Source organism: Molossus molossus, unplaced genomic scaffold (assembly GCF_014108415.1).
Source record: "Molossus molossus isolate mMolMol1 unplaced genomic scaffold, mMolMol1.p scaffold_m16_p_13, whole genome shotgun sequence".
Lineage (NCBI taxonomy): Eukaryota > Metazoa > Chordata > Mammalia > Chiroptera > Molossidae > Molossus > Molossus molossus.
The window spans coordinates 33,940,705-33,968,217 of NW_023425348.1; the positions used below are offsets into that span (position 1 = coordinate 33,940,705).

General features: G+C 41.6%; 1 protein-coding gene and 1 pseudogene across 2 annotated transcripts in view; one reads left to right on the forward strand and one right to left on the reverse strand.

The window, feature by feature from the left end:
• Window positions 1-13,809, reverse strand: part of CCDC81 (coiled-coil domain containing 81) — a 35,086-nt gene extending 21,277 nt beyond the window's left edge. The window contains exons 1-5 of one of the 2 annotated variants that reach the window (XM_036259765.1): window positions 13,731-13,809; window positions 8,077-8,138; window positions 6,360-6,516; window positions 2,938-3,194; window positions 363-442 (exon numbers count right to left, since the gene is read on the reverse strand). In XM_036259765.1, coding sequence (XP_036115658.1) covers window positions 363-442; window positions 2,938-3,194; window positions 6,360-6,516; window positions 8,077-8,138; window positions 13,731-13,809 — 635 coding nt within the window. The remainder of the gene's footprint in view (window positions 1-362; window positions 443-2,937; window positions 3,195-6,359; window positions 6,517-8,076; window positions 8,139-13,730) is intronic. The other variant, XM_036259766.1, reaches the window with a different exon arrangement.
• Window positions 13,810-18,443: 4,634 nt separating this feature from the next.
• LOC118628786 lies at window positions 18,444-18,933 on the forward strand (annotated as a pseudogene).
• Window positions 18,934-27,513: the final 8,580 nt, after the last annotated feature.

Here is a 27,513-nt window from a genome sequence, read left to right on the forward strand (position 1 = left end):
ATTTAAAAAATTAAATAAAATTGTAATTAATTTTTGACCTCTATAGAATGGGTGAAATTATAATATATATCTGAAATAGTTGAAATGGAGATGAAATACAATAATATTTAGAAAGTGCTTTATAGTACCTGGCATCTAGTAAGGGCTTCATAGATGATAACTAGTACTATTATTCATTATTATTATCATTATATAATCATTGTCAGCAGCAGCCACCACAACACCTACCCCACTGCCATCTTGGGGTAAGGCTCTTACAAAAAGGAGCATGAGCTACGAAAGGTGGAGCATCACCGCCCAGTGAAAACAGCAGAGCTGCAAGGAAGCTGGTACCTGGAGGAGCCGAGGACCAAAGCACTGACCTCGGAAATGCAAGCACATTGTTAGGCTGCTCCCTGGGGTTCTCCCTGCTGGACAACACTGAGTCCACAGTGCCAGGCCGCTGGAAGACAGGGACAGAGAAGGGTTACACCGGAGCTGTGGAGCAGGACACAGACCAGTCAAAACTACAGGGTCTCTCAGGCAAGGCTGCCATGATCCTCTTTCCTGTTATTTTCATTTAGTGCTCAAAGTCTAGAGCTTAAAATCCAACGAGGAATGATCTCAGTTATCAAAATTGCCACCCTGGGGAGTCACATAACAACTGCAGCGAGGCTGCCTTTTCTCAAGCCCTTTCCTCTTTGGAAACTGCCTTCAGAGGGGTGGCTTCTTTGACACATCTTTCAGAGGACAGCCGATTATTAAAACTCTCAGGAAAATGAACAAAGGACTAATTCCACTCTTGACCCAGCTAACTCTAAAACTGGGCTATGGGTTTTAAAAGAAGAGTTTGGCCCTGGCCGATTTGGCTCAGCGGTTAGAGCGTCCGCCTGCGGTCCAGAGAGACCCGGGTTCGGTTCCCGCTAAGGGCATGTACCTCGGTTGCAGTTTGTCCCCGGCCCTGGTTGGTCGTGCGGGTGGCAGCCACTCGATGTGTCCCTTTCACATCGATGTTTCCCTCTCCTCTCTCTCTCTTCCTCTCTCTCCCTCCCACTCTATCTGTACAAAAAATGGAAAAATCTCCTCGGGTGAGGATAAAAAAATAAAAATAAAAAATAAAATAAAAAAAAAATAAAAGAAGAGTTTGGATTCAGGGGGAGTCATATTCAAACCCCCACACTGCTAACAGCTATGTAGCCCTAGACCCCAGATATCTGGGGATAATAATTGGGCCTAATTTATAGGATTTTTATGAAGTACTCTATGGAAGTGACCAGCACAGAGTAAGCACTCAACAAACAGCAGCTATTACAATTCTCCTTACATTATAAAATGATCACAGTATTACATTATACTAGTATAAAGTTATTCTTTCAGAATGATGATATAACTCACAACAGGCTTTGAAGGAATTCCCAGAAAGAGGTTTTTTAAATGTTATAAGCAAAAGCAACATCCCTGAAATAAGCAGACAGCTGACTCCCAAGGGAGCTACCAGAAGGCTAGTGCTCGGGTTCAGGAATAGGACATTTGGGGGAAAATAATCGCTCCCACCACTTTACAGTAGTTTCCCAGTGTGTGTTTTAAAGATGTTAACGAGTATTGGATTCACCTAAAGTTCCATGATTAAAGACATTCAGACAGGTCAAGAGGCTTCCTTCCAGCCAGACCTCTCAGATCCTATACCGTGCTCTGGCCATGAGGGGATACGTGCCGCAGCTCCCCATCCGCTGTGGCCTCCGAACCCTTTCTCAGAGAATGTCTCTCAGGACTCGTTCTTTAAGAAAACGCCCCTTAAAAAGTACATCTGAGAGTGCGGCAGGCCAATTAAAACGTGATCCTCTCCGTTACGCATCTATGGAGGCTACCGCGTTCTGTAGAACCCCTGAAGGTTGGAGATGGGCCAGTGCTTTGGCTTTGCTTCTGATTTTGCAGGTCCTGCCTTGTATGTTCATGGAAAAGAGAGGGTGGTAGCTGTGTGTGTTTCCACTTTCCACACACAGGCGTGGCATCCCTCTTAACAATCCGTGTGAAGCCAGATTGTGGAAAGACACTGAAGCCTCAACTACGCACAACTCCGGCTCCTAACCCTGCATTCCTGAGCGTCATGAAAGCAGCAAGTAAAGGGCAGATTTAGACCGTATTTATAGCCTTTCATTTTATAGACTTTTCCATTTAAAAGTCAGGCTTTTGCTCTAGGCAGACGCAGGATTATATAATATTTGCGATGATCCAATTCATTCACAAGAAATATGTCAGTTCCCAGAGGTGCCCCTAAAGCACTAAGCATTCAATTAGTCCTGTGGATTGACTATTTCGCTGCCTCCTGAAACCCTATACACAGCTCAACGTGAGGGCCACACCAGCACTTCATGGTGAACCATGATGGGGTCAACTATAAAATTTCTTCGCCAACATGGCAAATTAAAAGCTAAAGTTCCATCTGTATGACTCGAATTAGATTTCATTGTAGAGATTCATTAAAATAAAATAGTATAACCAGGAAAAAGAGTGATTAGAAAGTCTGGGCTTAAATTTCGTTCTACCACTTATCAGCAACCCGCCTTCAAGCTTCCCAAGCGACCTCTCAGCTCTCATTTTTCTCATTTGTAAAATCAGGATAGTGATTAATGCTGGTTTTATAACATTTTGGGACTCAAAATAACATATGTGGGAAAACTTTTTAAGCTATAAGATACCATAAAACATTCAGAATTGTAAGAGTTTTTTTATCCTATTTATATTTTTAGATAGTATTGACTCAAAACTTGGTTTCAAGTTATTTCACCCTTCTAACCTTTTTGTCAGAGTTATCATCTATACATAAGCACTTTTTTGTACTTGAAGTAATTGCCATTTAAAATATGTCAACCTGGATTTCCCCTAATGATGACACCCTTACGGGTGATTCAGAGCTATGCGGGGGAGAGGGTTGGGTGAAGAGAAATCTCCATTTACATTTGCTAGGGCTTTTGCCAGAGCCCCACTTCCATCCATTGTGCAAAGAAAGTCCCTGAAAAACCTCATCTTCACCCTGCCGTCTCTGATCACCAGGACCCCGATTCCTTTGAACGTAAACTCCACGTTTTGTTTGATGGAAATAGATCGTGACAAAAAAAGCAGCGTCTCCTTCACACATCCTTCCACTGTATCCCTGTGAAACAAACTCTCCAGGGAGATCACGACAAAATTAAGTGGAATAATTGGGATATCACCTAGAGAAGAAAAAGACAATTGGGGTGGAGGAAAGGAAGTGGAAATTACAACAAGGACACATGACATACACTTACAAATAATCTTCTGATTCTCAATGCTCAAAAACAGAATTGTCAATGTTCACAGAATTGTGAAGCATTTGGTTGTACCCAATGTAACATTATTCCTACAACTAACAACTCGTTACTAATAGATATTAATCGGGCCCTGGCTGGTTTGGCTCAGAGGTTGGAGCATCGGCTTGCGGACCAGAGTGTCCTGGAGTTTCCACTAGGGGCACATACCAAAAAAAAAAAAATAGATATTAATCGGTACAATTTCCCCTTTTTTTAAAATCCTCATCTGAGGACACTTTTGCATTTATCCTGAGATAGACAATGAGGGAGAGAGGAAGGAAGAGAGAGAGAGAGAAACATCCTTGTGAGAGAGACACAGAGTGGTTGCCACCCACACGGTCCAACCAAGCCTGGGACAAACCGCAACCGACGTACATGCCTTTAACAGGAACTGAACCTGGGACTCTCTGGTTTGCCGGCCAACGCTCTAACTGCTGAGCCAAACCGACCAGAGCCAATTTCCCTTAAAATGTAATCTTTTTTGCTCAAAATAAGAACAATTAGCTTTCTAAACAATACTCCAGAAACATTTTAGATTTTATCTGGGAGATACAGTAATAAATGTTTCTCATCATCAGAGGATTTTCTGAATTTTTCAGCCTCCTTATCTTTTAGAACATGCTACAGCAATATGTGTCTCTCCCCTCCCATTATCATACGATTTTAGACATCTTTTTTTTTCTTTACTGATTTTAGAGAGAGAGGAAGGGAGAGACATAGCAAAAACATGTCCAAAAGCAAACCCATTATTATATTTGCCACCACAACCTGCCTTTCCTGCTCCATGTCCTATGGCAGTTGATGGCATGAGTATCCATCTATTCTCCAAGAAATCTGAGTCATCCTAAATACCTTGCTATCTATTGCTACCCAATACTCCAATTGGTAACTGAATCTCATCAGTTTTACATCTGAAATGTCTCATGAATAGATTCCCTCATCTCCCCGACTGCCACTGCCTTCTCTCAGACTTTTACCATATTTCACTAAACTGCAATTAAAAAACCTATCTTCCTAAACTATAAACTGGACCAATCCAAATAATCGCCTGCTCAAACACTTCCAATGGCTCCTCAATGCCTACAGGATGAATTCCAAAGTCCTTCTCACACCATTCAAGGCCCCTCAACATTTGATGCCCACCGACCACTTTTGTTTTACCTCCCTCCACTTGCCTCCACAATCATATGCCCTGGTCACAAGGACACCTAAACAGGTTTAACTTTCCCCCTTATTCTTGAATCGTCCAGACTGTTCCTGAAATATCTTCCACAGCTTCTCTACCAACAAAGTCTAGTCGTCCTTTAAGATCTCCTCCTATGTCTTCTTCCTAAACCTCCCCAAGCAGAGTTAGGCAATGACCAATGCTGCACGTAACCATTTTGCACCATTTGCTTCTATCTCTCTCTCTCCATGCTGGATTCTGAGTTATTCAAAGCACGGACCATGTATTAATAATAATTTTTAAGAATCAATAATGTTTGATTAGAAACATAGTTAATTAATAATGAAGAATCATAACCCCAAAGCTAAACTGTGGACAGAATTGTTTTTATGAACTAATTCAGTCATACACGTTTAATTCTGAAATTTCCTCAACCTTGTGAAGATAATTATAGACCTAACCTACTTTTTTGGAGTACATTAGACACAAGCTGGAAAATAAGCTCTAATTCTAAGGCACAAATGTTTTTGCAAAAAAAAAAAAGAAGAAGAAAATTGGCTTTATTATTATTTCACTTTGTAGGCTTTTGATGAATTAAGATATTTCTTCTGTCATAAAACTGCAGGTGAAAATGGCTGAAACTATCAAACTCATCGGACTGAATATATGCACAATGAATTCTAAGTATAGTGTATGTTTTTTCAATATATAATTTTTTTTGGTGGAAAATTACTCTGAAATTTTTCAGGAACTTAACCTAAAGGTAAGTTTCAGTGTTTCGCCTGCCGACATCGTTGGTAGGCGGTCTCTCGTCATCCGCATATAGTCTGAAGCGGAAGGGGGTGATCAGAAGGGTCAAAAGAAACACAACCAGAAATCGGGGAGGAGAGCCCAAGGCCTGGAAGCAGCCAGGGCAGGTTCACCAAGTGCACGCAGCTGGCGTGTAAGTGTCCTGTGGCAAGCAGCGCGTCCGTTTTGTTGCCCACTAGACCTCAAGCACCTGGAACCAGGCCTCACACAGAGTTGGCCCTCAGTAAATATTAGCAGAAGGAAGGAAGAAGGGAAAGAAGAAGGGAAGGGAGGGAGGGACCGGGGAAGACTTTAGGGTGTGAGACATATACAAAGTATTCATTAACTTCTACTTCCAGGTGATTCTGGGAGGACATGCATGAAAGGGAACAGTGAAAGGCGGAAGGGCTCCGGGTGGAAAAGCAACAGGAGAGAGCGGAGGCGGAGCTCTGCTTTGAGAAAGCACTGAGCCAAGGCAGGGCTGCAGCTGGCTCACTGAGAAGTCCGAGAAGGGGCCTTGCAGACAGGACGGGGGCAAGCCGGGGATGAGCTGTCACTGCCCACTGCTACCAGGGTTGCTAGGCTCACGGGGACCCTTAGAGTTTAGGAGAGAAAAGTACGATGCACGCCTGAGAGGGAAGAAAGCCCCTACCTCTTTAACTCTTTATGGAATTATTAACTTTCTAAATTTCACATTTTACTCATTTAGATTATGTATATAATAGATACACAATTAGTGATCTTTTTCACAACCGATACTCCCAACCAGAGACCCTAATTACCTCACTCTACTTTGTAACCATTGTTAATTTTCTAGGGTTCTGAAATATAAGTAAAGCCTGAATCACACTGTGACATAGCTTTTATATAAATTCACCTTAATGTCACACCGGGTCTTCTCAAGCCTGCCTCCTTAAACTACCGAGGTTTAACATGGCCTGCAGGAAGACTGGGTATAAGTTTCTACCTTAGCCCCTCCCTCTGCCAAAGGTACCACGTGAAAAGTGAACACCAGCTGACCACGCTTTGCCCTTTCATTTTCATCCCCAGCCCAGTCACCCTGTGGGAAAATCTTAAATATTATATATATTTACCAGGAGTAAACACTTTGTTTTGTTTGAGTCCATGGAGCTGTACCAACTTTTCCGCCATGATAAAGACAGGCCTCTGAAACAGAATGAACCTGCTGTTTCCCACTTCAATTTTTTGTCTCATGAAAGTGAAAGTTCCAAGTCCTGGAATCTGAACCCCCTGTAAGGAAAAAGAGGGGGGAAAATAGCAACAATTCACTGAAGGAGTGAAGAAATATAATCCTTAGTACTGTTACCCAAAAAACATGAAGAGAAGTAACCTTAGCCCTTAAAGATTCAATGATCCTACAATCCTTTACAGCTACAGCATTTAGTAACTCTACATTTTCAATAAAATGTAATACATCAATCCATGATGCTTTTCTGCCAGCAGAAACCTTACCTCCATGTCATTCAGAAGCTGTGAGGACTAAGAAAACTTGTATGGATGTTATCACCACTCTTAATCTATATCTAAGATTACTCTAGTCCTAAACTGTGGGACATTTTTTAATATATGTTTTTATTAATTTTTTAGAGAGAGAAAGGGAGAGAGAGATAGAAACACTGATGTGAGAGGGAAACATCAATCGGCTGCCTCCTGCACACTCCCCTACTGGGGATGGAGCCCACAACCGTCAACCCAGGCATGTGCGCTGACCGGGAATCAAACCTCTCAGTCCATGTGGCAACACTCAATCTACTGAGCCACACCGGTCAGGCAACAGTGGGACATTTTAAATTTTAATCACTTGCCATTGGAGGGAGAGAATTTAAGGGTCATAAGAATTTCTGCTTTCCTGGTCCTTCTTTCAAATGTTCTGTCCCTTACTTGAAATCAGACAACCCACCACCCATGGCACACGCTGCAGGGTGGTGATCTCTGCCGATGGAGAGAAACAAGTACTTTGGGCTCTTAAACTGGGTCTCTGTCTCTCTGGAAATATCATACGTCAAGGTTTACAAACTCAAATGCCTACAGGGGCCAAGAAAGGATGCAAGTGAAGGAGTGGAGGTGTGCAGTCAGAGAATGTGATGGCCAGAGAGTGCATGCCCATCGAAAGGGGAAGCCCATTGCCAGCTCCAGCCAAGTGTCACACACACACAAATGAAAACTGGTAATGTCAAGTCTGATTTTTTGGAAAAAAAAAAAAATCCAAAACTTAATATAAATTCTCTCAGTTGTAAGTGGTAATGTCTAATTCAAATGATCAGACCAAACAAAATTGGTTTGAAGGATGAATTCAGCCCACGGGCTGTCATATTGGGACCTCTGGGTAGGGTATAAAAGTCCCACAACCTCCCAGCTCCCTCCAATCTTCACAAATCTCTGTCAGGAGGAAATAGTCCAGCCCTGAGAAAAGTTTCTCATTTTTGGCAAGTTGAGTTCAGTCCCTAACTGTCTTCTTATATTTCAATTAAAATCCATTCCCTAGAAAGAGACAAGACAAGAAGCATTACATTCTTCTTGAGCTAAGCCAGGAACTGTCAAATCACAGAAAAGCAGAATTCATCTAGTTGCTCTCCACACACACAAGCTGATCAGTGATATACTATGTATTCTAGAAGAGCAGAACTTACAAATGTCTACAAGTCGTAAGTATGAGCATCATAAAATCACAGGACGGAAAGTTAAACTGGGTGGCTCTGAAGTCAGCTTCCTGATCCCAGCAAAATTATATGAGACTAAAGTGGAAAGATTCTTTGGACTCCTACATTAAAAGTAAAATATGAATCCTACCTTGTGTAGGGATAGCTGCCGTTCTATAAATGCTGATACATGCTCCCAAATATTACAGACTTCTGCAATTCAAAAGAAACCAAAAATAATTTATTTAAGTACCTATATGTTAGTATCTTAGTGCTAATAAATAAAAGTAAATATTAAATGCAGAATCAAATAGCCATAACTCCCAGTTAATTATAATTAAAAAAATAATAATTATAATAAATTTCTGAAGAAAATCTTTCTAGAATAAAGGGAACTCTGTCACACATTTCTACTTATGCTATAAAATTAACCAAGTATAATCTACCCTTTTCTTGATGACCCATTCCACAAACAATTGTCTACTCTGTGCCATCTAATTGATGTGAACATCATTCTTATACCATTCTACAACACAGGAACAAAGCCAAGAGCCACTGTGCTGACTGGGTAGCTCAGGTGGTTAGAGCGTCATCCTGATATGCCAAGTTCAGGTTCGATCCCTGGTCAGGGCACAGATAAGAATTAACCAATGAGCCCGGCTGGTGTGGCTCAGCAGTTGAGTGTCAACCCATACAACAAAAGGTCGCCGGTTCCATTCCTGGTCAGGATACATGCCCAGGTTGTGGGCCCGATCTCATTGATGTTTCTATCTCTCTCTCTTTCTCCCTTTCTTTCTCTCTAAAATCAATAAAGGGGAAAAAAAATAAACAATCAACCAATGAGTGCATAAAAAAGTGGAACAACAAATCAATGTTTCTCTCTCTTAAATCAATAAATAAAAATAAACGAATAAAGCCAAGGGCTACTAAGGCATGAAAGGCTGTTGTCTGTACATTAACTTTCTATACTTTTATTTTTGCTTAAGTCTTGACTCTGCTCTTCATTCTCATTCGTCTCCATGAGACTACCAGCTGTCCCTTCTCTACTACCAGCCCTCTGCAGCTCCCCTGCCCAGTCCTAATTCACTGCTTCTGTTCGGCTGTGTTCTTGATGTCAACAAATATATTAATATTATGGCTAAAATAATAATTTTTAAAACCAGATCTTTGGGTAGGATTGCTTAGGGCTTTGGCTTTATTTTGAATCGGTGCATAGTCTTTGCACTGCCTGCTTTGAATGATCAGAGGGAGGCCTTCTCTGTTTATGTTCTTGATCTGAGCTGTGTTTGAAAAACACTCTGGTAGAAAAATGAGTTGTTGCCAATAACTAAAGTGTTGATGTATGATATGAAGCTATATGCTAGATGTAACTAACATTTGGAATACAGAACATTATGTCTGTGTTGACATCTCCATTCCAAACCTAATCATGTATATTAAAGATACTTTTCAATCAGGAACTCTTTGCAAATCAAGAGTATGTTTTGACTTCCGGTCAAGATGGCGGATAGGTAAACGCGGTATCGTGTCCTCCCACAACCACATCAAAGTTACAACTAAACTACAGAACAACCATCATTCAAAACCACCTGAAATCAAGCTGAATGGAAGTCCTACAACTATGGAATTAAAGCAGCAGCCACATCGAGACTGGTAGGAGGGGCGGAGGCGCGAGGGGCAGCGGCAGCGGCGCAACGGGTTGGTCCCACACCCACGTGTGGCGGATAAAAATCAGGAGGACACCTCGGCTGGGAAGGTCCTCTCTGAGGATTGAGGGGTCCCGATCCCACACCAGGTGCCCCGCTCAGGGTTCCAGTGCCAGGAAGAGAGTCCCCATAACTTCTGGCTGGAAAAACCAGCGGGAACTGAGGCTCAGGGAGGCTGAGGCGGCTGGAGCCCCAGGCAGCTCCTTAAAGGGCCCGCGCACGGACTTATCGGACTCTCTCCCTCTAGGCTTGGAGGGGAGGCAGCTCGAGGGGCACCAGAGACATACAGGGAAGAACTGAGCTGTTTGGCACTGGAGCGAGGGCTGGAGATGGGGCTTTCTCGGGGACAAACGTGCTGTAAGAGGCCTTTGTTACTTTGGTGAGCCCTTCCCTGGGGCCGCAGACAGCCGCCATATCTGAGACTCCAGCAACCTGGCTCACACTGGTAGCCCCGCCCTGGTGATTCCCTGAGGCCCTGCCCCACCCAACGTTCAGGTCCAACCAAGCTGTTGCCAGTTGCTTAACCATAGGATTGGCCTATCTTGGATCCTGCTTCAGGTTTTTCCTAAATTCTTTCAAACAAGCAGCATCTGGTCTCAGCTAGCCCCATACGGCTCGTTAAGTAATACACAGAAACAAACACAGGGAGGCAGCCAAAATGAGGAGACAAAGAAACAGGTCCCAAACGAAAGAACAGAACAAAACCCCAATAAAAGAACTAAGCGAAATGGAGATAAGCAACCTAACAGATGCTGAGTTCAAAATACTGCTTATAAGGATGCTCAATGAACTTAGTGAGAACCTCAGTGAACTTAGGGAGGGCCTCAAGAGCATAAAAAAGGACCAGTCAGAAATCATAGATGCACAGTTAGAATTGATGGAGGCATTAACTGAAATAAAGAATAATTTACACAGCTTCAATAATAGAGTACGTAAATCCAAGGAGCAAACCATCGATTTGGAATATAAGGAAGCAAAAAATGCCCAAACAGAACTGCAAAAAGAAAAAAGAATCCAAAGAAATGAGGAGAGTGTAAGGAGCCTCTGGGACAACTTCAAGCGTGCCAACATTCGCATCTTGGGAGTGCCAGAAGGAGAAGAGCGAGAACAAGAAATCGAAAACCTGTTTGAAACAATATTGGCAGAAAACTTTCCTAACTTGGTGAAGGAAACAGACATACAAGTCCAGGAAGCACAGAAAGTCCCAAACAAGATGAACCCCAAGAGGCCCACACCAAGACACATCATCATCAAAATGCAAAAGGTTCAAGACAAAGAGAGAATCTTAAAAGCAGCAAGAGAAAGGCAGCTAGTTACCTACAAGGGACTTCCCATAAGGCTGTCAGCTGATTTCTCAAAAGAAACTTTGAAGGCCAGAAGGGAGTGGCAAGAAATATTCAGAGTGATGAAAAGGAAGAACCTACAACCAAGATGACTCTATCCTGCAAAGCTGTCATTTAGAATCGATGGCCAGATAAAGACTTTCCCAGACAAGAAAATGTTAAAGGAGTTCATCACTACCAAACCGTTATTATATGAAATGATGAAGGGTCTTTTGAAGAAAAAGATAAAATGTATGAACAAACAAAATGGCAATGAATACATATCTATCGACAATGGAATCTACAAACAAAATGAACAGGTAGAACAGAAACATTCTCATAGATACAGAGAACATTGTTGGTTGCAAGATGGGAGCGGGGTTGGGGGAATGGGTGAAAAAGGTGAAGGGATTAAGAAGTACAAATTCATTGCTAGACCGACGAACCTCAAAGGGAAAGGGGTTGGGGGGTGGGAAGAAATAAACCAAAGAACTTATATACATAACCAATGGACACAGACAATAGTGTGGGAAAAGGCGGGAGTGGGGCGGGAGTGGGGAGGAGGGGGTCAATTGGGGAAAAATGTGGAATATCTGTAATACATTTTACATTCAACAATAAAGATTAAAAAAAAAAACCAACTGGTTACAATGTCCAGATCTTATTTGGATCCTATTTCAAACAATAAACTATAGCCCTGGCCGGTTTGGCTCAGTGGTTAGAGCGTCCGCCTGCAGTCCGGAGAGGCCCGGGTTCGGTTCCCGCTAAGGGCATGTACCTCGGTTGCAGTTTGTCCCCGGCCCTGGTTGGTCGTGCGGGTGGCAGCCACTCGATGTGTCCCTTTCACATCGATGTTTCCCTCTCTCTCTCTTCCTCTCTCTCCCTCCCACTCTGTCTGTACAAAAAATGGAAAAATGTCCTCGGATGAGGATTAAAAACAAAACAAAAAAAAAACAATAAACTATAAAAAAAATATATATTCATGAGATAATTGGAATAATTTCAACATTGGACATTTATGATATTAAAAATTATTTTCTGAGATTAAAAAAAAAAAGAGTATGTTTTAATTCTCAAATTGAAGATCAAGAACAGTGACATTTACCAGATTGCCACTTTGGGACAGAGATGCAATTGGTGGCAACAAAAGACCAATTTTTTTCCCCACTTTGGAAACTGCTTGGTTTATTGGTATCACTTTTTTTTCCCTGGTGGTTTAAACCACTACCTAAACCAGGGAAATTGTAGTCTTTAATTCCAGGATATCGGGGTTATACATATTTTTATTCATGTGCCAGAGAAGAAGCAGGTTAGGCCATGAGAAGTAGCAGTGACTCTCATGGGCATCTGAGAACAACTTGGGTGATGGAAACTCATTCACTCACCAAGGAAACGAGGGCTACACGCTTCATCGAGCTGAATGTCAAGATTCTGCCCTTTGCTCTGCACCATGGATACACAGTTTACTGTAGTCAGGTATTTCCTCTCTTCTTCCCACCCTATTGCTTTCCCCACTCCTCCCCATCGCCATGGAAAAAATAATTTTACTATTGGCTACTAAGAACCAAAGTCTTTTACCCAGTCCCAACTGTATACTGAATTAAAATCATCATGACCAAAAACATCATTAATTCATTAATGATGCAGAAACTCAGTATCCAGAGTTACACGGAGACCTTTCGAACTATAAAGTCAAAACTGTCAAGTCTTTCACCTAGACTTCTGATACGCAGCTCAAATTTCAGGAAAACAATCTACAGCAAAAGGAAATGATTTAATTAGGGTCAGGAGAAACGATATAGCCTGTAACCAAACCCTAGTGAAAAGACTTGACTGAGTTTAATTGGAAATTGGAGGATAGGCTCGCTTCATTTGGATGATACACTTGAGTCCACCGTGTTGCTTTACACTATAAAACCTCATAGGCAAGGTTACATAGGAGCAGAGTTTATTATTCTAAGCTGAAATTTGCTATTTCTCATTGAAGAAAAAGAAAAACAGGCAAATCATCCCTCTTAGATAGTTTTGGTCCCTGCAATTTAATTGGGATAGATTTGGAAATTTTACAGACTATGAGTTCTGATTTTTCTGGCATCCCAAAGTATCACAGAAGGCATCACTAAAGCTCAAAACAAAAAGCATTCTTCCAAACACCCAGTTTTTTTTATGATCATCTCACTTTCTTTACACAACCCCAAGACATCAAGGGCAACAAAAGTAGCTGTGTTTTTGCATGAACTCTGAGAAAGATCCGTTTTGGGGTGGTTGTTATAAGTCAAAATTTATTGAGCAATTACTTTGTGCTAGTCCTGGAGCTAAGTGCTGTATATATGTTATCTTGTTTAATCAAAGCCCTTAGCTGGCCCTTGCCCCTTATTTATTTATTTTTTTTAAAGCTTCTTTTTCTTATTGATTTTAGAGAGAGAGGAAGGGAGAGGGAGAGATAGAAACATCAATGAGAGAGAACATCGATTGGCCACCTCCTGCATGCCCCCCACTGGAGACCTGGCCCACAACCTGGGCATGTGCCCTGACCGGAATCGAGCTGGGAACCTCTAGGTGTATGGGTCCATGCTCAACCACTGAGCCACACCGGGCCCCGCCCCTTATTATGACAATAAAATTATCTCTGGGCATCCAGCCTGAGCCTGAGGTAATTACCAGCTGGTTGCCAACGTGACACGGCCACTGCAGGTGATAGAGAAGGAAGTCTTTCACTTGGCCCCCAACAAGCAGATAAAGGTTCAGTCCTGGGGCCCCCATCTCAAGTCGCTTACCCTCCTGACTCAGCGAGGGCAGTGTGGGCAACACATTCTTGCCCAGGTCCTGCAGCGAAGGGATGATGGTGTCCAGCATCTCCAGGCCCCAGTCGGCTCTTGCTGGGTCCTCAACGGTTTTTTTTCTTCCTCCCTTATCTGGAATTTATACAAGTGATTTCACCACCCTCCAGTCCCCTCTCACTGGGACTTTGACCCTTAAATTTAAAAATTACCAAATATTGACAAAGTTTCTTAAACGTTTTTTTCCCACTGTGCCTCCCCCTGCTCTGGCTCTCCCTGAGCGCCTTCCACCTCTGGAAACCTGAGAGCTCAAGGGCACCAGAACCAGACTGTCTCATCCAAGCACTGTGCACCCCGAGAGAGAGGCGGGGTGAGAAGTGAGCGGCAAGGAGGGACAGGCCGCAGGTAGGCCCCAGGGGTGGGAGGGGCGCGTTGCTCGGATGCAACAAAGGGTCGTCCCGTTGCTAGGGCCTCGGCCCCGCCCCCTAAGGTGGGCCCCCGGTGTCCCAGTGATTTCCTGGGCTCCAGACAGTGAGGTTGGGAAGTAACTTAACGTTTTTTAACCTTGTTTTTTCCTCCTCTCCTTAACCTGGGCAGCAAAGAGATTCGGTCACTTTTGTCATCATCTTATACAAATCCGGGAATACCTTCTGCCCCGAGGGATGGACATTTGAAGCTCCTGATTTGTTTGAGGGTTTAAATTACAGTTGGAATTTGTTTTTCAGGTTTGTTTTTTCCTGGGCTTCCCTCCTGGGAAATGGAGGGCTGGAGGATTGAGGAGGGAGCTGACTTTTTAAAAATTACAGTCATTTCTTTTCCTTCCCCCTACACTTTATGAATCTCATCCTGCAGAACTGTCTTCATACTCTCCCTGTGCTGCCAATGAATTATCACAAAGTGAACACGTGTAAACCCCACCAGGTCCAGAACCAGAGTTCTCTCAGTACCACAGAAACACACCTCATTCTTCCCTCTCCAGGCATTATGCCGAATAATACTAGAAATTTATTTTGCCTGTGTTTGAACTTTTGGGATCATATGTGTGTATTCTTTTGTGTGTGGCTCAACATTATGTTTGTGAGATTCCTCCATGGTTTCTGTAGTAGCAATTTGTTCATGTTCACTGTTGCATAGTATCCCTCTGTATGATTATGCCACACTTTCTTTATCCGTTCCATTGTTGAGGAGACATTTGAGTTGTTTCCACTTGGAGCTATCAAGAATAATGTTGCCCTAGCCAATTTGGCTCAGCGGTTGGAGTGTTGGCCTGTGAGTCCTAGGTTCAGTTCCCGCTAGGGGCACATACCAAAAAAAAAAAAGAATAATGTTGCTGCAAACATTCTTTTTTATTGAATTTATTGGGATGACATTGGTTAATAATATTATATAGGTTTCACATGTATAATTCTCTAATACATCATTTGTATATTGTATGTTCCATCCTAAGTCAAGTCTCCTTCCATCACCATTTATCCCCCGTTTACACTCTTCTACGTGACCCCATCCCTCTTTCCCTCTGATAATCACCATACTTTTGTCTGTGTCTATGAGTTTTTCTGCTTAATCCCTTCACCAGTGTCACCCAACCAACCCCCGCTGTACCCCCCCCCACACAGTCTGTATGTTTTCTTTATCAATGAGCCTGTTTCTATTTTGTTTATTTTGTTCATTAGATTCCACGTACAAGTGAGATCATATGGTATTTTTCTTCCTTTGACTGACTTATTTCACTTAGCTTAATACCCTCTAGGTCCATCTGTGCTGTCATGAAAAGTTAAGATTTCTTTCATTTTTATAACCCCATAATATTCCATTATGTAAATATACCACCACTTTTTTATCCACTCATCTACTGATGGACACTCGGGCTGCTTCCACATCCTGGCTATTGTAAATAATGCTGCTATGAACATAGGGGTGCATATATTCCTTCAAATCAGTGTTTCGGGTTTCTTTGGATATATTCCCAGAAGTGGAATCACTGGGTCATAAGGCAGTTCCATTTTTAACTTACTGAGTTATCCCCATACTGCTTTCCACAGTGGCTGCACCTGCGTGCATTCCCATCAACAGTGCACAAGAGTTCCCCTTTCTCCAACACTTGTTGTTTGTGAATTTATTAATACTAGCCATTCTGACAGGTTGTGAGGTCATATCTCATTGTGGTTTTAATTTGCATTTCTCTGCAAACATTCTTGAACAAAACTTTTGATGCACATATGCACTCATTTCTGGTGTGTATATAACTAGAAGTAGATCACTGGGTCATGGGAAATGCTGATTTTAACAGATAATGCTAAGCAGATTTCCAAAGTGCTTGGTTGTCACAATGGTGATGAGAGAGACAAACTTCTGGCACTTAGAAACCAGTGATGCTCAACAGCCCACAGGACAGATCCGCACAGTGAAGATTATTATTCCACCACATTCTGTACCATTTTTAACATCTCATCAGACTTCCATGTAAGAAAAAAGAAAAAGACTGCTTATAAGCCTAGAAAAAAATCCACTTTATGTATACATACAAAGATGTTTTTGCTCAATTTCAATATCGCTTAATTTACTAAGAATTCAAGTCCAAGTAAATTGAGGCAAGATTATGTGTTTTTTTTAAGGATTTATGAAAATTGTATCATCACAATCAATGAGGCTGGTGGCAACACAGCTGAACCAGGCCGCATTTGTGCTGTTACGTGCATTGTGATCCTCCCCATAAGCATGCGGTGGCTTCATTTGCCTTCCAGCAGTCACGCCTGTACATATACATATTAAAATATGTATTATTTTACTTACCTTTATTTTCCATATTATCTTAGACTATGACTTTATATTCATTATTATCCATAAACTTCATTTCAGGATAGTAAAAAGACATTACAAAATATTTGCTATTTTTAAAAAAATCACTGTGTCTAACAGGACTGAGAACCTCTGGGCTAAAACATCCCAAGCTCGCCCTGGCCGGTTTGGCTCAGTGGTTAGAGTGTCAGCCTGCGGTCCAGAGAGATCCGGGTTCAGTTCCCGCTAAGGGCACGTACCTCGGTTGCAGTTTGTCCCCGGCCCTGGTTGGTTGTGCGGGTGGCAGCCACTCGATGTGTCCCTTTCAGGTTGATGTTTCTCTCTCTCTCTCTCTCTCTCTCTCTTCCTCTCTCTCCCTCCCACTCTATCTGAACAAAAAATGGAAAAAAAACATCCCAAGCTCTATAACTCAGCCTCTTTATCTTGTCTACTAAGAAGATCAGAAATAAGTTTGGGACCTTTCTTAAGCTAGTTTCTTGGAAAAGTAATTTCCTCCTACTCTCCCTTTTACTGCCTGCCTTTGCCCTTTATTCTGTTGATGTTGTTTAGTTGGGAAGCACTTGTCCTTGCAGAGAAGGCTGTCTCAAATCCTTTGGGAAAATAAACAGAGACTATTGTCGAATGGATCAGCAGCAAGCAATGGGCAAAATACTGCCACACCAGCTAATTTTTAGTGGCAGTATCAGCATTATTGTTCTATCTTAAGATAATCATGAAATTGTAAAAATATGGTGATGATCCTTTTCGTCGCTAGAAAAGCTGTCTTCCATGTCAGAAGATGGCTATAAATGACAACTAGTTATTAGTGAAACGTAGATGTCGAAAGGAGGATCCACAGACAATCAAGACCAAGATCTTTCTTTCAAGTTCTTATTTTCCTTTCATCAAAGGTCTCCTGACAAAAGAGGCTGTGGAGATATATGTGACCCTGTATTTACTAGCAACTTCCAATGAGCTCTAAACATTCTATATCCTGAGCATATATATATGCTCAGTTAATAACAAGCTCAGGCTAATCATGTAATTCTGCTGCTAAGCATCTGCTCTTTGGCTAGAGCTGTATGAAGTCAAAGATATATGTAAATGAAGCATGGTCTGTAATGCTAAGTCTTAGAATTACTCATCAAACAGAAGTAGTTAAATTGTAAATCTGGCCCAGCTGGTGTGGCTCAATGGTTGAGCGGTGACCATGCACCCAGAGGTCACCAGTTCAATTCCCAGTCAGGGCACATGCCCAGGTTGTGGGCCCGATCCCCAGTGTGGGGCATCAGGAGGTGGCCAATGTTCTCTCTTATCAGTGTTTCCATCTCTCTCTCCCTCTCCCTTCCTCTTTCTCTAAAATCAATAAAGAAAAAAATTGTAAGTCTGTACTTTGGAATACATTTTTAAGAGTTTGCTTAAAAGAAAACTGTTTATCTCTATGCTGATATTTTAAAAGTTTCAAGATATATTAAGTGAAAGCCTTTTGCAGAATAGGTTTAATATGATCTCATTTGTTTCCAATATACATATATATGTAAATATATGTGCATATTCTTACATACGTTTGTGCCCTGGCCGGTTTGGCTCAGCGGTTAGAGCGTTGGCCTGCAGTCCAGGGAGACCCGGGTTCGATTCCCACTAAGGGCACGTACCTTGGTTGCAGTTTGTCCCCGGCCCTGGTTGGTCGTACGGGTGGCAGTCACTCAATGTGTCCCTTTCACGTCAATGTTTCTCTCTCTCTCTCTCTCTTCCCCTCCCACTCTATCTGAACAAAAAGTGGAAAAGTGTCCTTGAGTAAGGATAAAAAAAAATTTAAAAAAAGGACATTTCTTACATACGTTTGTAAATAAATACAGTATTTAAGGAAAGATAGGCCTCACCACCTCTGTTGCCGCCGCTCCGTCCCCTTGCTCGCTGGGCCGTGGCCACCCTAGGACTTTGAATATGTCGAGGATCGCCCTCAGCAGACTTGCCCAGGAGAGGAAAGCTTGGAGAAAAGACCACCCATTTGGTTTTGTGGCTGTTCCAACAAAAAACCCCAACAGCACGATGAACCTCATGAACTGGGAGTGCGCCCTTCCAGGGAAGAAAGGGACCCCTTGGGAAGGAGGCTTGTTTAAACTACAGACGCTGTTCAAAGACGACTATCCATCATCACCTCCGAAATGCAAATTTGAGCCACCATCATTTCACCTGGATGTGTACCCTTCAGGCACCTCGTGCCTGTCTGTCCTCGAGGAAGACGAGGCCTGCCGGCCAGCCATCACAACTAAGCAGACCTTGTTAGGAACAGGAGCTTCTAAATGAGCCAAATATCCAAGATCCAGCTCAAGCAGGGTCCTCCACAATTCACTGCCAAAACAGAGTGGAATATGAGACGAGGGTTTGAGCACAAGCCAAGAAGTTTGCCCCCTCATAAGCAGCGACCTGTGGCAACATCAAAAGGAAGGAATTGGTTTGGCAAGAACTCGTTTACAACATCTGCAGATCTGCCATTGCTACAATGACCAGTCACCTAGGGGGTGGGCGGGCGCCATTTCCCATTTCTGCCACTGGTCACAGTTCTCCACGTGCTGAATTGCCCAGTTTTTCATCCAGGGTCTCTTCCTTCAGTCTTCTGTATTTTTTATTGTTATGTAAAACTTGCTTTTATTTTGATATTGATGTCAACTGCTGTAAAATTATAAACTTGTATGCTTCTGTGAGTCCTCGAGGAGCTAGTTCCCTTTGCTGGGGTGCAGGCTGCTTCCCAGGGTCAGGGCTACAGCAGCCTCCAGCTGGCCACGGGAAGAAGAAACTGGCCTGCCCCTGCCCTCGCGCTCTGTCCTCTCTGCAGAACCCGGTTGTGTTGCTATGAGTCTCAGGTCCAAAGCCGGCCAGCCTCTTTCCGCATTACTTCCTTTGTGTTTACATGGCGTTCTGTCTGTGTTGCTGTTTAGAGTAAATAAACTACTTATATAAAGGTGAAAAAAAAAAAAGGAAAGATACACAAAAACTGTTAGCAGTGGTTATTTTGGGATGGTGTGAATTTATGTGTGGAGGTGGAGGAGTTCAGAGAATTTTTATGTTCAGTTGTCTCTTTTATTTACTGTTTACCAAAAGCATGTATTACTGTAATAGTATTTTAATGATAATTTAACAAAGACAGAGAGACAGAGAGAGGGACAGGCAGAGTGCAGGGATTAATGCGAGTACTAAAAGGAACAAATTGGGCCAACGTTTTCCTAAATACTTCAATGTACATACACTTTTCTACAAGCTCTGACTTGCCTTGCAAAACCCACATTGAATGAGCAGTCACTTTTACCCAGGCCCCAAAGTGTACACAATATTCAGTGGCTCATATTAAGGGCACTTAGAAACCTACTGAGAAAGAACATATTTGCAATGGTCTTGCTTTAATAATGCACAACACCAGAATAAATATTTGCCATAAATAATTTAACCCACATCTGTTGAGGATGTCATTTATGTCAAGCACTTTGCTATTTCTACACATGAGAAGTGCAATTCATTCACCATTGAACAAATATTTATTGAAGAAGGTTCTAAAACCAGGATTTGGTTCCAAAGTCAAAGCATAAATTAAAAATTGGATGTGGGCAAAATTACTGTAAGAAGGCACCATGTTGGAGACCCACATACCTCCTCTGGGTTCATAGACCCTCCAGCATTGAATCAGATAGATCACTTTCTTCAGGTGACATGTAATGAAGCAATTGACTTGCAGGTAGGAAACCAGCCTTGAAAAATTCAACCAAATAGTAGAATTGCACTCAGCACTGTGAGATGCTTGCACCGTGAGAGGTACTTGGGAACTGAGAGAGACTGAAACTATACCAGATGCATATCTTTTTTTTTTTTTTAATCCTCATCCGAGGACATTTTTCCATTTTTTGTACAGACAGAGTGGGAGGGAGAGAGAGGAAGAGAGAGAGAGGGAAACATCGATGTGAAAGGGACACATCGAGTGGCTGCCACCCGCACGACCAACCAGGGCCGGGGACAAGCTGCAACCAAGGTACATGCCCTTAGCGGGAACCGAACCCGGGCCTCTCCGGACCGCAGGTGGACGCTCTAACCGCTGAGCCAAACCAGCCAGGGCCAGATGCATATCTTTAATCCCTTGCTTACTCAAGGGCTTATGCAGAAGTGGACTTGTGGTTTTGTTTCATGTCAACTTAGCTAAGATAGGACTGCATTTCCCAGAATTCCCTTTCCTGTAGGGTTCTAGGTTAGGATCAGTTAAAAGAAATTTGTGTGAAATTTGGAAGACAGAATTAGCATATGAGTTTTATCCTCTGAAGATGACTGTAGGGCCGATGCTGATCTGCAGGCTCACAGTGTAAGCATGGGCCAGAAGCCTGGCTGCAGCTCACCAGCTCCCACCAGATCTCCTCCAGCTTCTCTGAATCCTCTAGTGGGGTACATGTTCAACACAGCGGCCAAAGGCACCACCTTATCCTGCAGGCCACTCGTACCACTGAAGTTGGCTGCAATGAGAGACAGACGCAGGTTCTAATTTGTCCTCACAAGTTCTAGTTGGTCCTTGTGGGTTCCAGCTTGTCCTGTTGCAATCTTTCCTTAATCTCCCCCATTCTGTAACCATCTTTCCTTCCTGACTGTTGGCCCTGCTGACTTTAAGCCCAACACCAGACAGAGGCCAGCGCCAGACACAGACTGCTTAACCAGCTCCTACAATTATGTAAGGGCTAATGCCTATAATAAATCCCATATTTTCTATCATTCATAGGATTCTGTTTCTCTGAACCTTAACTGATACAGGACTGAGGGTTAAAAGTAACGTATTTAAATTATTCTCTTGCATCTATAGTTAGACTTGATTTCACGTAAATTTAGTGCTATACTGCAACTCTATTGTAAAGATATACTATCAACTCAAGTTAGAGGCATGAAGACGATATAATGGGAATAGAAGGGGAGGGAGATTACTCCTGAGATGATTGGTCTGAATGCTAAGCGAAGAGGTTCTGGCTTTATTTGGAAGGTGGAGATGGTTGCTGAAGGCCTTGGAATACGAGGACGGCCCGATCACCCACAGAGCATTATGTTCTCCAGTATTGTATTAAAATGGGGTTTGCATCTCATTACATGGTATAAAAAATCCATGTGTTAGATGGCAGTCATAATCAGAGAAATTTCTGAGAGACATGAGGGGAAGCTACCAAATGACTAAAAGGACGAGTGCGAACTGGGGAAAGCTGGCCACAGGGTTATGAATGGGATTGGGAGTGACAGCTGTTTATAAACTTTCCATGGATGAAGCAGAAAAGATGTAACACCATTGAAAAAAGTAACTAATGTGACAAATGAGAATACTTTGAGACTAAGCTATGGAATGATCTCCCAAGGAAGAAATATAGGGAACCTCATTAAATCAGACTATTTCAACATAAACCATTTCAAGTAATAAACAGCCCATTGTCACCATTTTGCCTGGATTATCTGCAGGATGAAAGTCAGACAGTAGGACTTTTCCATGTTTCCTAGATGTGACCTCAATGAATAATAAATATAATAATGATACCCATGCACATAACATTATCTATTTATGACTAGAAAGTTAATATTTATATCATATTCATCTGATGTGCCCCTTTTATAAACAGTTTGCAATTTTATTCCATTTCACATATGCTAAAATAGAAAATTTGGCATTTGAAGACCTGAGTTCATACCCGATATTAGCATAATTTGTATGAGTGAAAGAAGACTAATATTTCTGAGCTTTAATTTTTATTGACAAGCTAGAAATAATGTTGATAAATGCTGACCGAGAAAATTCCAGTTTACTTAAAGAAGCAATGGGAAAAGTTAAAATGAGATTTTTTGGCTTCCAAAAATTCCAGACCTGCAGTAACTTGCCCATTATATTATACCATTCTGCATAGGCAAAACAAAATGTATATTCTGCCCTGGCTGGTTTGGCTCAACGGTTGAAGTGTTGGCCTGCGGACCAAATTTTCTATTTTAGCATATGTGAAATGGAATAAAATTGCAAACTGTTTATAAAAGGGGCACATCAGAGAGTCCCGGGTTCAGTTCCCGCTAGGGGCATGTACAAAAAAAACAAAACAAAAATGTATATTCTACAGAAAAAAGAATACCTCCTGACTGTATTTTTTAATATGTTTTTTATTGATTTTAGAGAGAGAAAAGGACAGAAACATCTATCAGCTGCCTCCTGCATGCCCCCTACTGGGGATTAGGCCTGTAACCTGGGTTTGTGCCCTAACCAGAAATCAAACCAGTGGCCTCTAGGTGCACAGGACTATATGTTCAAGCAACTGAGCCACACCGGCCAGAGAGACTACTCTTTTTTTTTTTTAATTAATAGAATTTTTTAAATTTTATTTTATTATTATTATTATTATTATTATTATTTTAGGTACGTGCCCCTAGCGGGAACCAAACCCAGGACTCTCTGTGCACAGGCCAACACTCCAACCACTGAGCGAAACCGGCCAGGGTGAGAGACTATTTCTTCAACGGAGACTACCAATAAACATTTTTTTTTTTTAATGAAATGTAGATGACTTTAGGCAATATGTCATAAGTTGGTCAGCCAACTCACCTCACACAATACACAAAGATTAACTTAAAGTGAATCATAGATCTAAATCTAAAAGTAAAAACTATAGCCCTGGCTGGTTTGGCTCAGCAGTTAGAGTGTGGGCCCGTGGACCACAGAGTCCTGGGTTCAGTTCCGGCTAAGGGCACATACCTTGGTTGCAGTTTGTCCCCAGCCCCTGTTGGGGTCGTGTGGGTGGCAACCAGTTGATATGTCTCTCTCATGTCAATGTTCCTCTCTCTCTCTTCCTCCCTCTCTCCCTCCGTCTCTATCTGAACAGGGGCCAGGGATGAACTGCAATGGAGGTACATGCCCTTAGCGGAACCGAACCGGGACTCTCTGGTCCAAGGGCCGACGCTCTAACCGCTGAGCCAAACCGGCCAGGGCTTAATTGATTTCTTTAGAGAGAAAGGAAGGGGGAGAGAGAGATAGAAACATCGATGTGAGAGAGAAACATCAATTGGCTGCCTCCTGCATACCCCCTACTAGGGACTGAACCCAAAACCTGTGTTTGTGCCCTGACAGGGAATGGACCTGGGACCTCTCAGTCCATGGGACAATGCTCACTTCACTGAGCCACACCTGCTGGGCAGACAGTTCATTTATCAAGTGGACAAAATATTTGAATGTTCATTTTACAAAAAAAGATATACAAGTGGCTAAGCAGGTGAAAAGATTCTCAACATCATTGGTTATTAGGAAAACATACTAAAACCACAACAGATACCACCTACAACATTAGAATAGCTACAGTTGAAAAGACTGATATACTAAGTGTCAATGAAGATGTGAAGTAATTGGAACATATATTCTGCAGGGGAGAATGTAAAGTGGTTTCATATACTTTGAAAAACTGGCAGTTTGTTTAAAAGCTAAATATACATCTACATATGGCCCACTCATTCCAGTTCCAAGTATTCAACTGAGAAAAATAAAAATATAATATTCATACAAAACGTTACACACAAATATTCATAGCACTTTATTCACAATAGCCAGAAATGTGAAATCACCCATATATATCCACAGAACGTAACACAATTTAGTAATGGAAAGGAATGAACTTCCTGATACAGGCAACAACATGGATGAACCACAAAATCATTATACTGACTGATAGAAACCAGACCTAAAGAACATTTACTATGTGACTCCATTTATATAAAATTCCAGAAAATGCAAACCAATTTAGAGTCACTTAAGCAAATCAGTGATTGGCTGGGCCCAGGATCAAAGGAGAGATGAACTGCAAAGGGAAATGAGAAATCTTTTGGGGATGAGAGAAATGTTCTGTATCTTGAGTGTGGTGGTAATTTTATAGGGTAAAGCAAGGTCAAAACTCATCAAAGTGTACTCTTTAAATGGGTTCAGTTTTGATGTACATAAAATTGATCTCAGTAAGACTCTTTTCAAAAGAAGAAACCCAGAGTTCTGGGGGGAAATGAGATTCAATAAATAATTCATAAGTAAACAAAAAAATAAAAAACTCATTTGGAGCCGTGGCCGGTTTGCCTCAGCTGTTAGAGCGTCGGCCTGCAGTCCGGAGAGACGCGGGTTCAGTTCCCATTAAGGGCATGTACCTCAGTTGCAGTTTGTCCCTGGCCCTGGTTGGGTCATGCAGGTGGCAACCACTCGATGTGTCCCCTTTCACGTCAATGTTTCTCTCTCTCTCTCTTTCTCCCACTCTATCTGAACAAAGTATCGAAAAATGTCCTCGGGTGAGGATAAAAAAAAAACTCATTTGGGGAATTTTTAACAGCAGACTGAAAACAGTGTATGACAGGATTAATGAACTTGAAGAAATTATCCAAACTGAACCTCAAAACAGAAATTGGGTAAAAGGAACGTAACAGAGCAAGAAAATGTGAGACAAATGAAATTCTAGGACTAGAGGGGAGAATAAGATATATTCATTTGAGAAACAATGGCTGAAAAGTGACCAAACTAATGGAAAACAAGAACCTGTCACACATCCTGAATGTAAACAAATAGGCTAAAACTAAAGGCGTAGCGAAAAGTATGCCATGCTAACACCAATGAAGAGAAAACTTGAGTGGTTACATTAATATCAGACAAATTAGGCTTCAAAGCAAAGAATCTTACCAAGATAAAGGTATCATTTTATAACAATAAAGGTTCAACTCATGAAGAAGACATAAAAATCCTAATTATTGCATCCTAATTATTCTACTATTACCTTTATGCTGTTAATAACAGAGCTTCAAAACACATGAAGTAAAAACTGGTGGGGATCACCAGTTGTCAATTTTCTTAAAGACATACCTATAGCTTATTATTTTTATGTGAACTTTTAATTCATCACTTAATATAAAATAATACATAATTTTGAAAATACATGCCCTGGCCAGTGTGGCTCAGTGGGTTGAGCATTATCTCATGCATTGAGGGGTTGTCAGTTCGATTCCTGGTCAGGGCATACACCTGGGTTTCGGATTCCATCCCCATTGAGGGGCATGCAGGAGGCAGCTGATCAATATTTCTCTCTCTCTCCCTCTCCCTTTCTCTCTCTCTAAAATCAATATAAAAAAATTTTTTTAAATTCATAATACATCATAACCAAGAGGGTTTTATTCCAGGAAAAGGATAGTTTAAAATTTTCAAATCCCATCAGTATAATTCACAACATTACCTGAGTAAAGAAATGGGGGAACGCATAATCATCTCAGTAAATAAAGAACGTACACTTACTAAAACGCACATTTTCAACTTAAGAAAAAAAAATCTCAACAAACTATAAATGAAAAAAAAGTTTCTTGATCTTGTAAAGGCTATCTAGTAGCCCTGGCCAGGTAGCTCAGTTGGTTAGAGTGTTGTTGCGGGTTTGATCCCGGATCAGAGCACGTACAAGAATCAAGCAATGAATGTATAAATAAGTGGAACAAGAAAACCTTAAAGAAGAATACTCTTGAAAGATTTATACTATCAGAGTCGAAGACTTACTATAAAGCTACAATAATTAAGACAGTGGGATATTATGCAAGAATAGATAAATAGACCAATGTACTAAAACAGAGTCCAGAAATACACCTCTACTTACAGAGTCACTTGGTTTATGACAAAAGTATCTCCATAGTTCAGCAAGAAAATAATAATCTTTTTTATTAAATGGTGTTTCAACTACTGCACATTCATAAGGGAAAAAGAGGTAAGCTCTACCTCATACCAAACTCAAAAATTAATCCAAAATAGATCAAAGACCTAAATTTGAAAGCTAAAATATAAAGTTCCTGAAGAAAACATAGGAGAGTAATTTCACAACTCTGGGGTAGGCACAGATTTCTAACCATGACAGAAAAAGTACTAACCTTAAAAGACAAACCTGATAAATTTGACTTCATTAAAATTGAGAATTTCTGTCTGGATGGTGTGGCTCAGTTGGTTCAGCATTGTTCCGTGCACTGAGGAAGCTGGTTGATTCTGGGTCAGGGTACATGGCTGGGTGGTGGGTTTGATCCCCTGTAGGGGGTGTGCAGGAGGCAGCTGATCAATGTTTCTCTCTCTCTCCCTCTCCTTTCTTCTCTCTCTAAAATAAATAAATACTTTTTTTTTTTTTTAATTGAGAACTTCTATTATCAAAACACATCAGTATGAAACTGAACAGGCAAATCACAAACTGGGAGAATGTATTTGCAATACATATATCTGAGAGATCAGATAAATGATTGTATTCATAATATATAATGTACTCTAGCTCTGGCCAGTTTGGCTCAGCGGTTAGAGCGTTGGCTTGCGGACCAGAGTCCAGGGTGCAGTTCCGCTAAGGGCATATACCTCGGTTGCAGTTTGTCCCTGGCCCCAGTTAGGGTCGTGTAGATGGCAACCAGCCAATGTGTCTCTCTCACATGGATGTTTCTCTCACTCTCTCTTCCCCTCCTCTCCCTCCTGCTCTATCTGAAGATAAATGCAAAAAAAATATTCTCGAGTGAGGATTAAAAAAAATACTCTACTGATCAAAAGGAAAGTTTTAATATGGGCAAAATATTTGAACAGGCACTTCTTAAAAAAAGGAAGCTAGACATACATCTATCTGCCTTATGATTTCAATTCCACTCCTAAGTATATCCTCTAAATAACATATCGAGTGCACACATCCGTGAAAACTTGTACAAGAATGTTTATAGCGGCTTTATTCCTAATAGCCAGAAACTGGCAACAGCTTAAACATTCAAAAACAGGTGAGTGGATAAACAAATTAGGACATATTTATACAACGGAACATGGCACAACAGTGAAAAAGGAAGAAACTGCTGATATGCACAACATAGATAAATCTCCAAAGTGTTATAGTGAGCAAAAGAAATGCAAGAGTACAAACTGTAAATTACATTTCTGTAAAGCCGGAGAACCGACAAACTAATTTATGTGATAGGAATCAGAAAACTTACC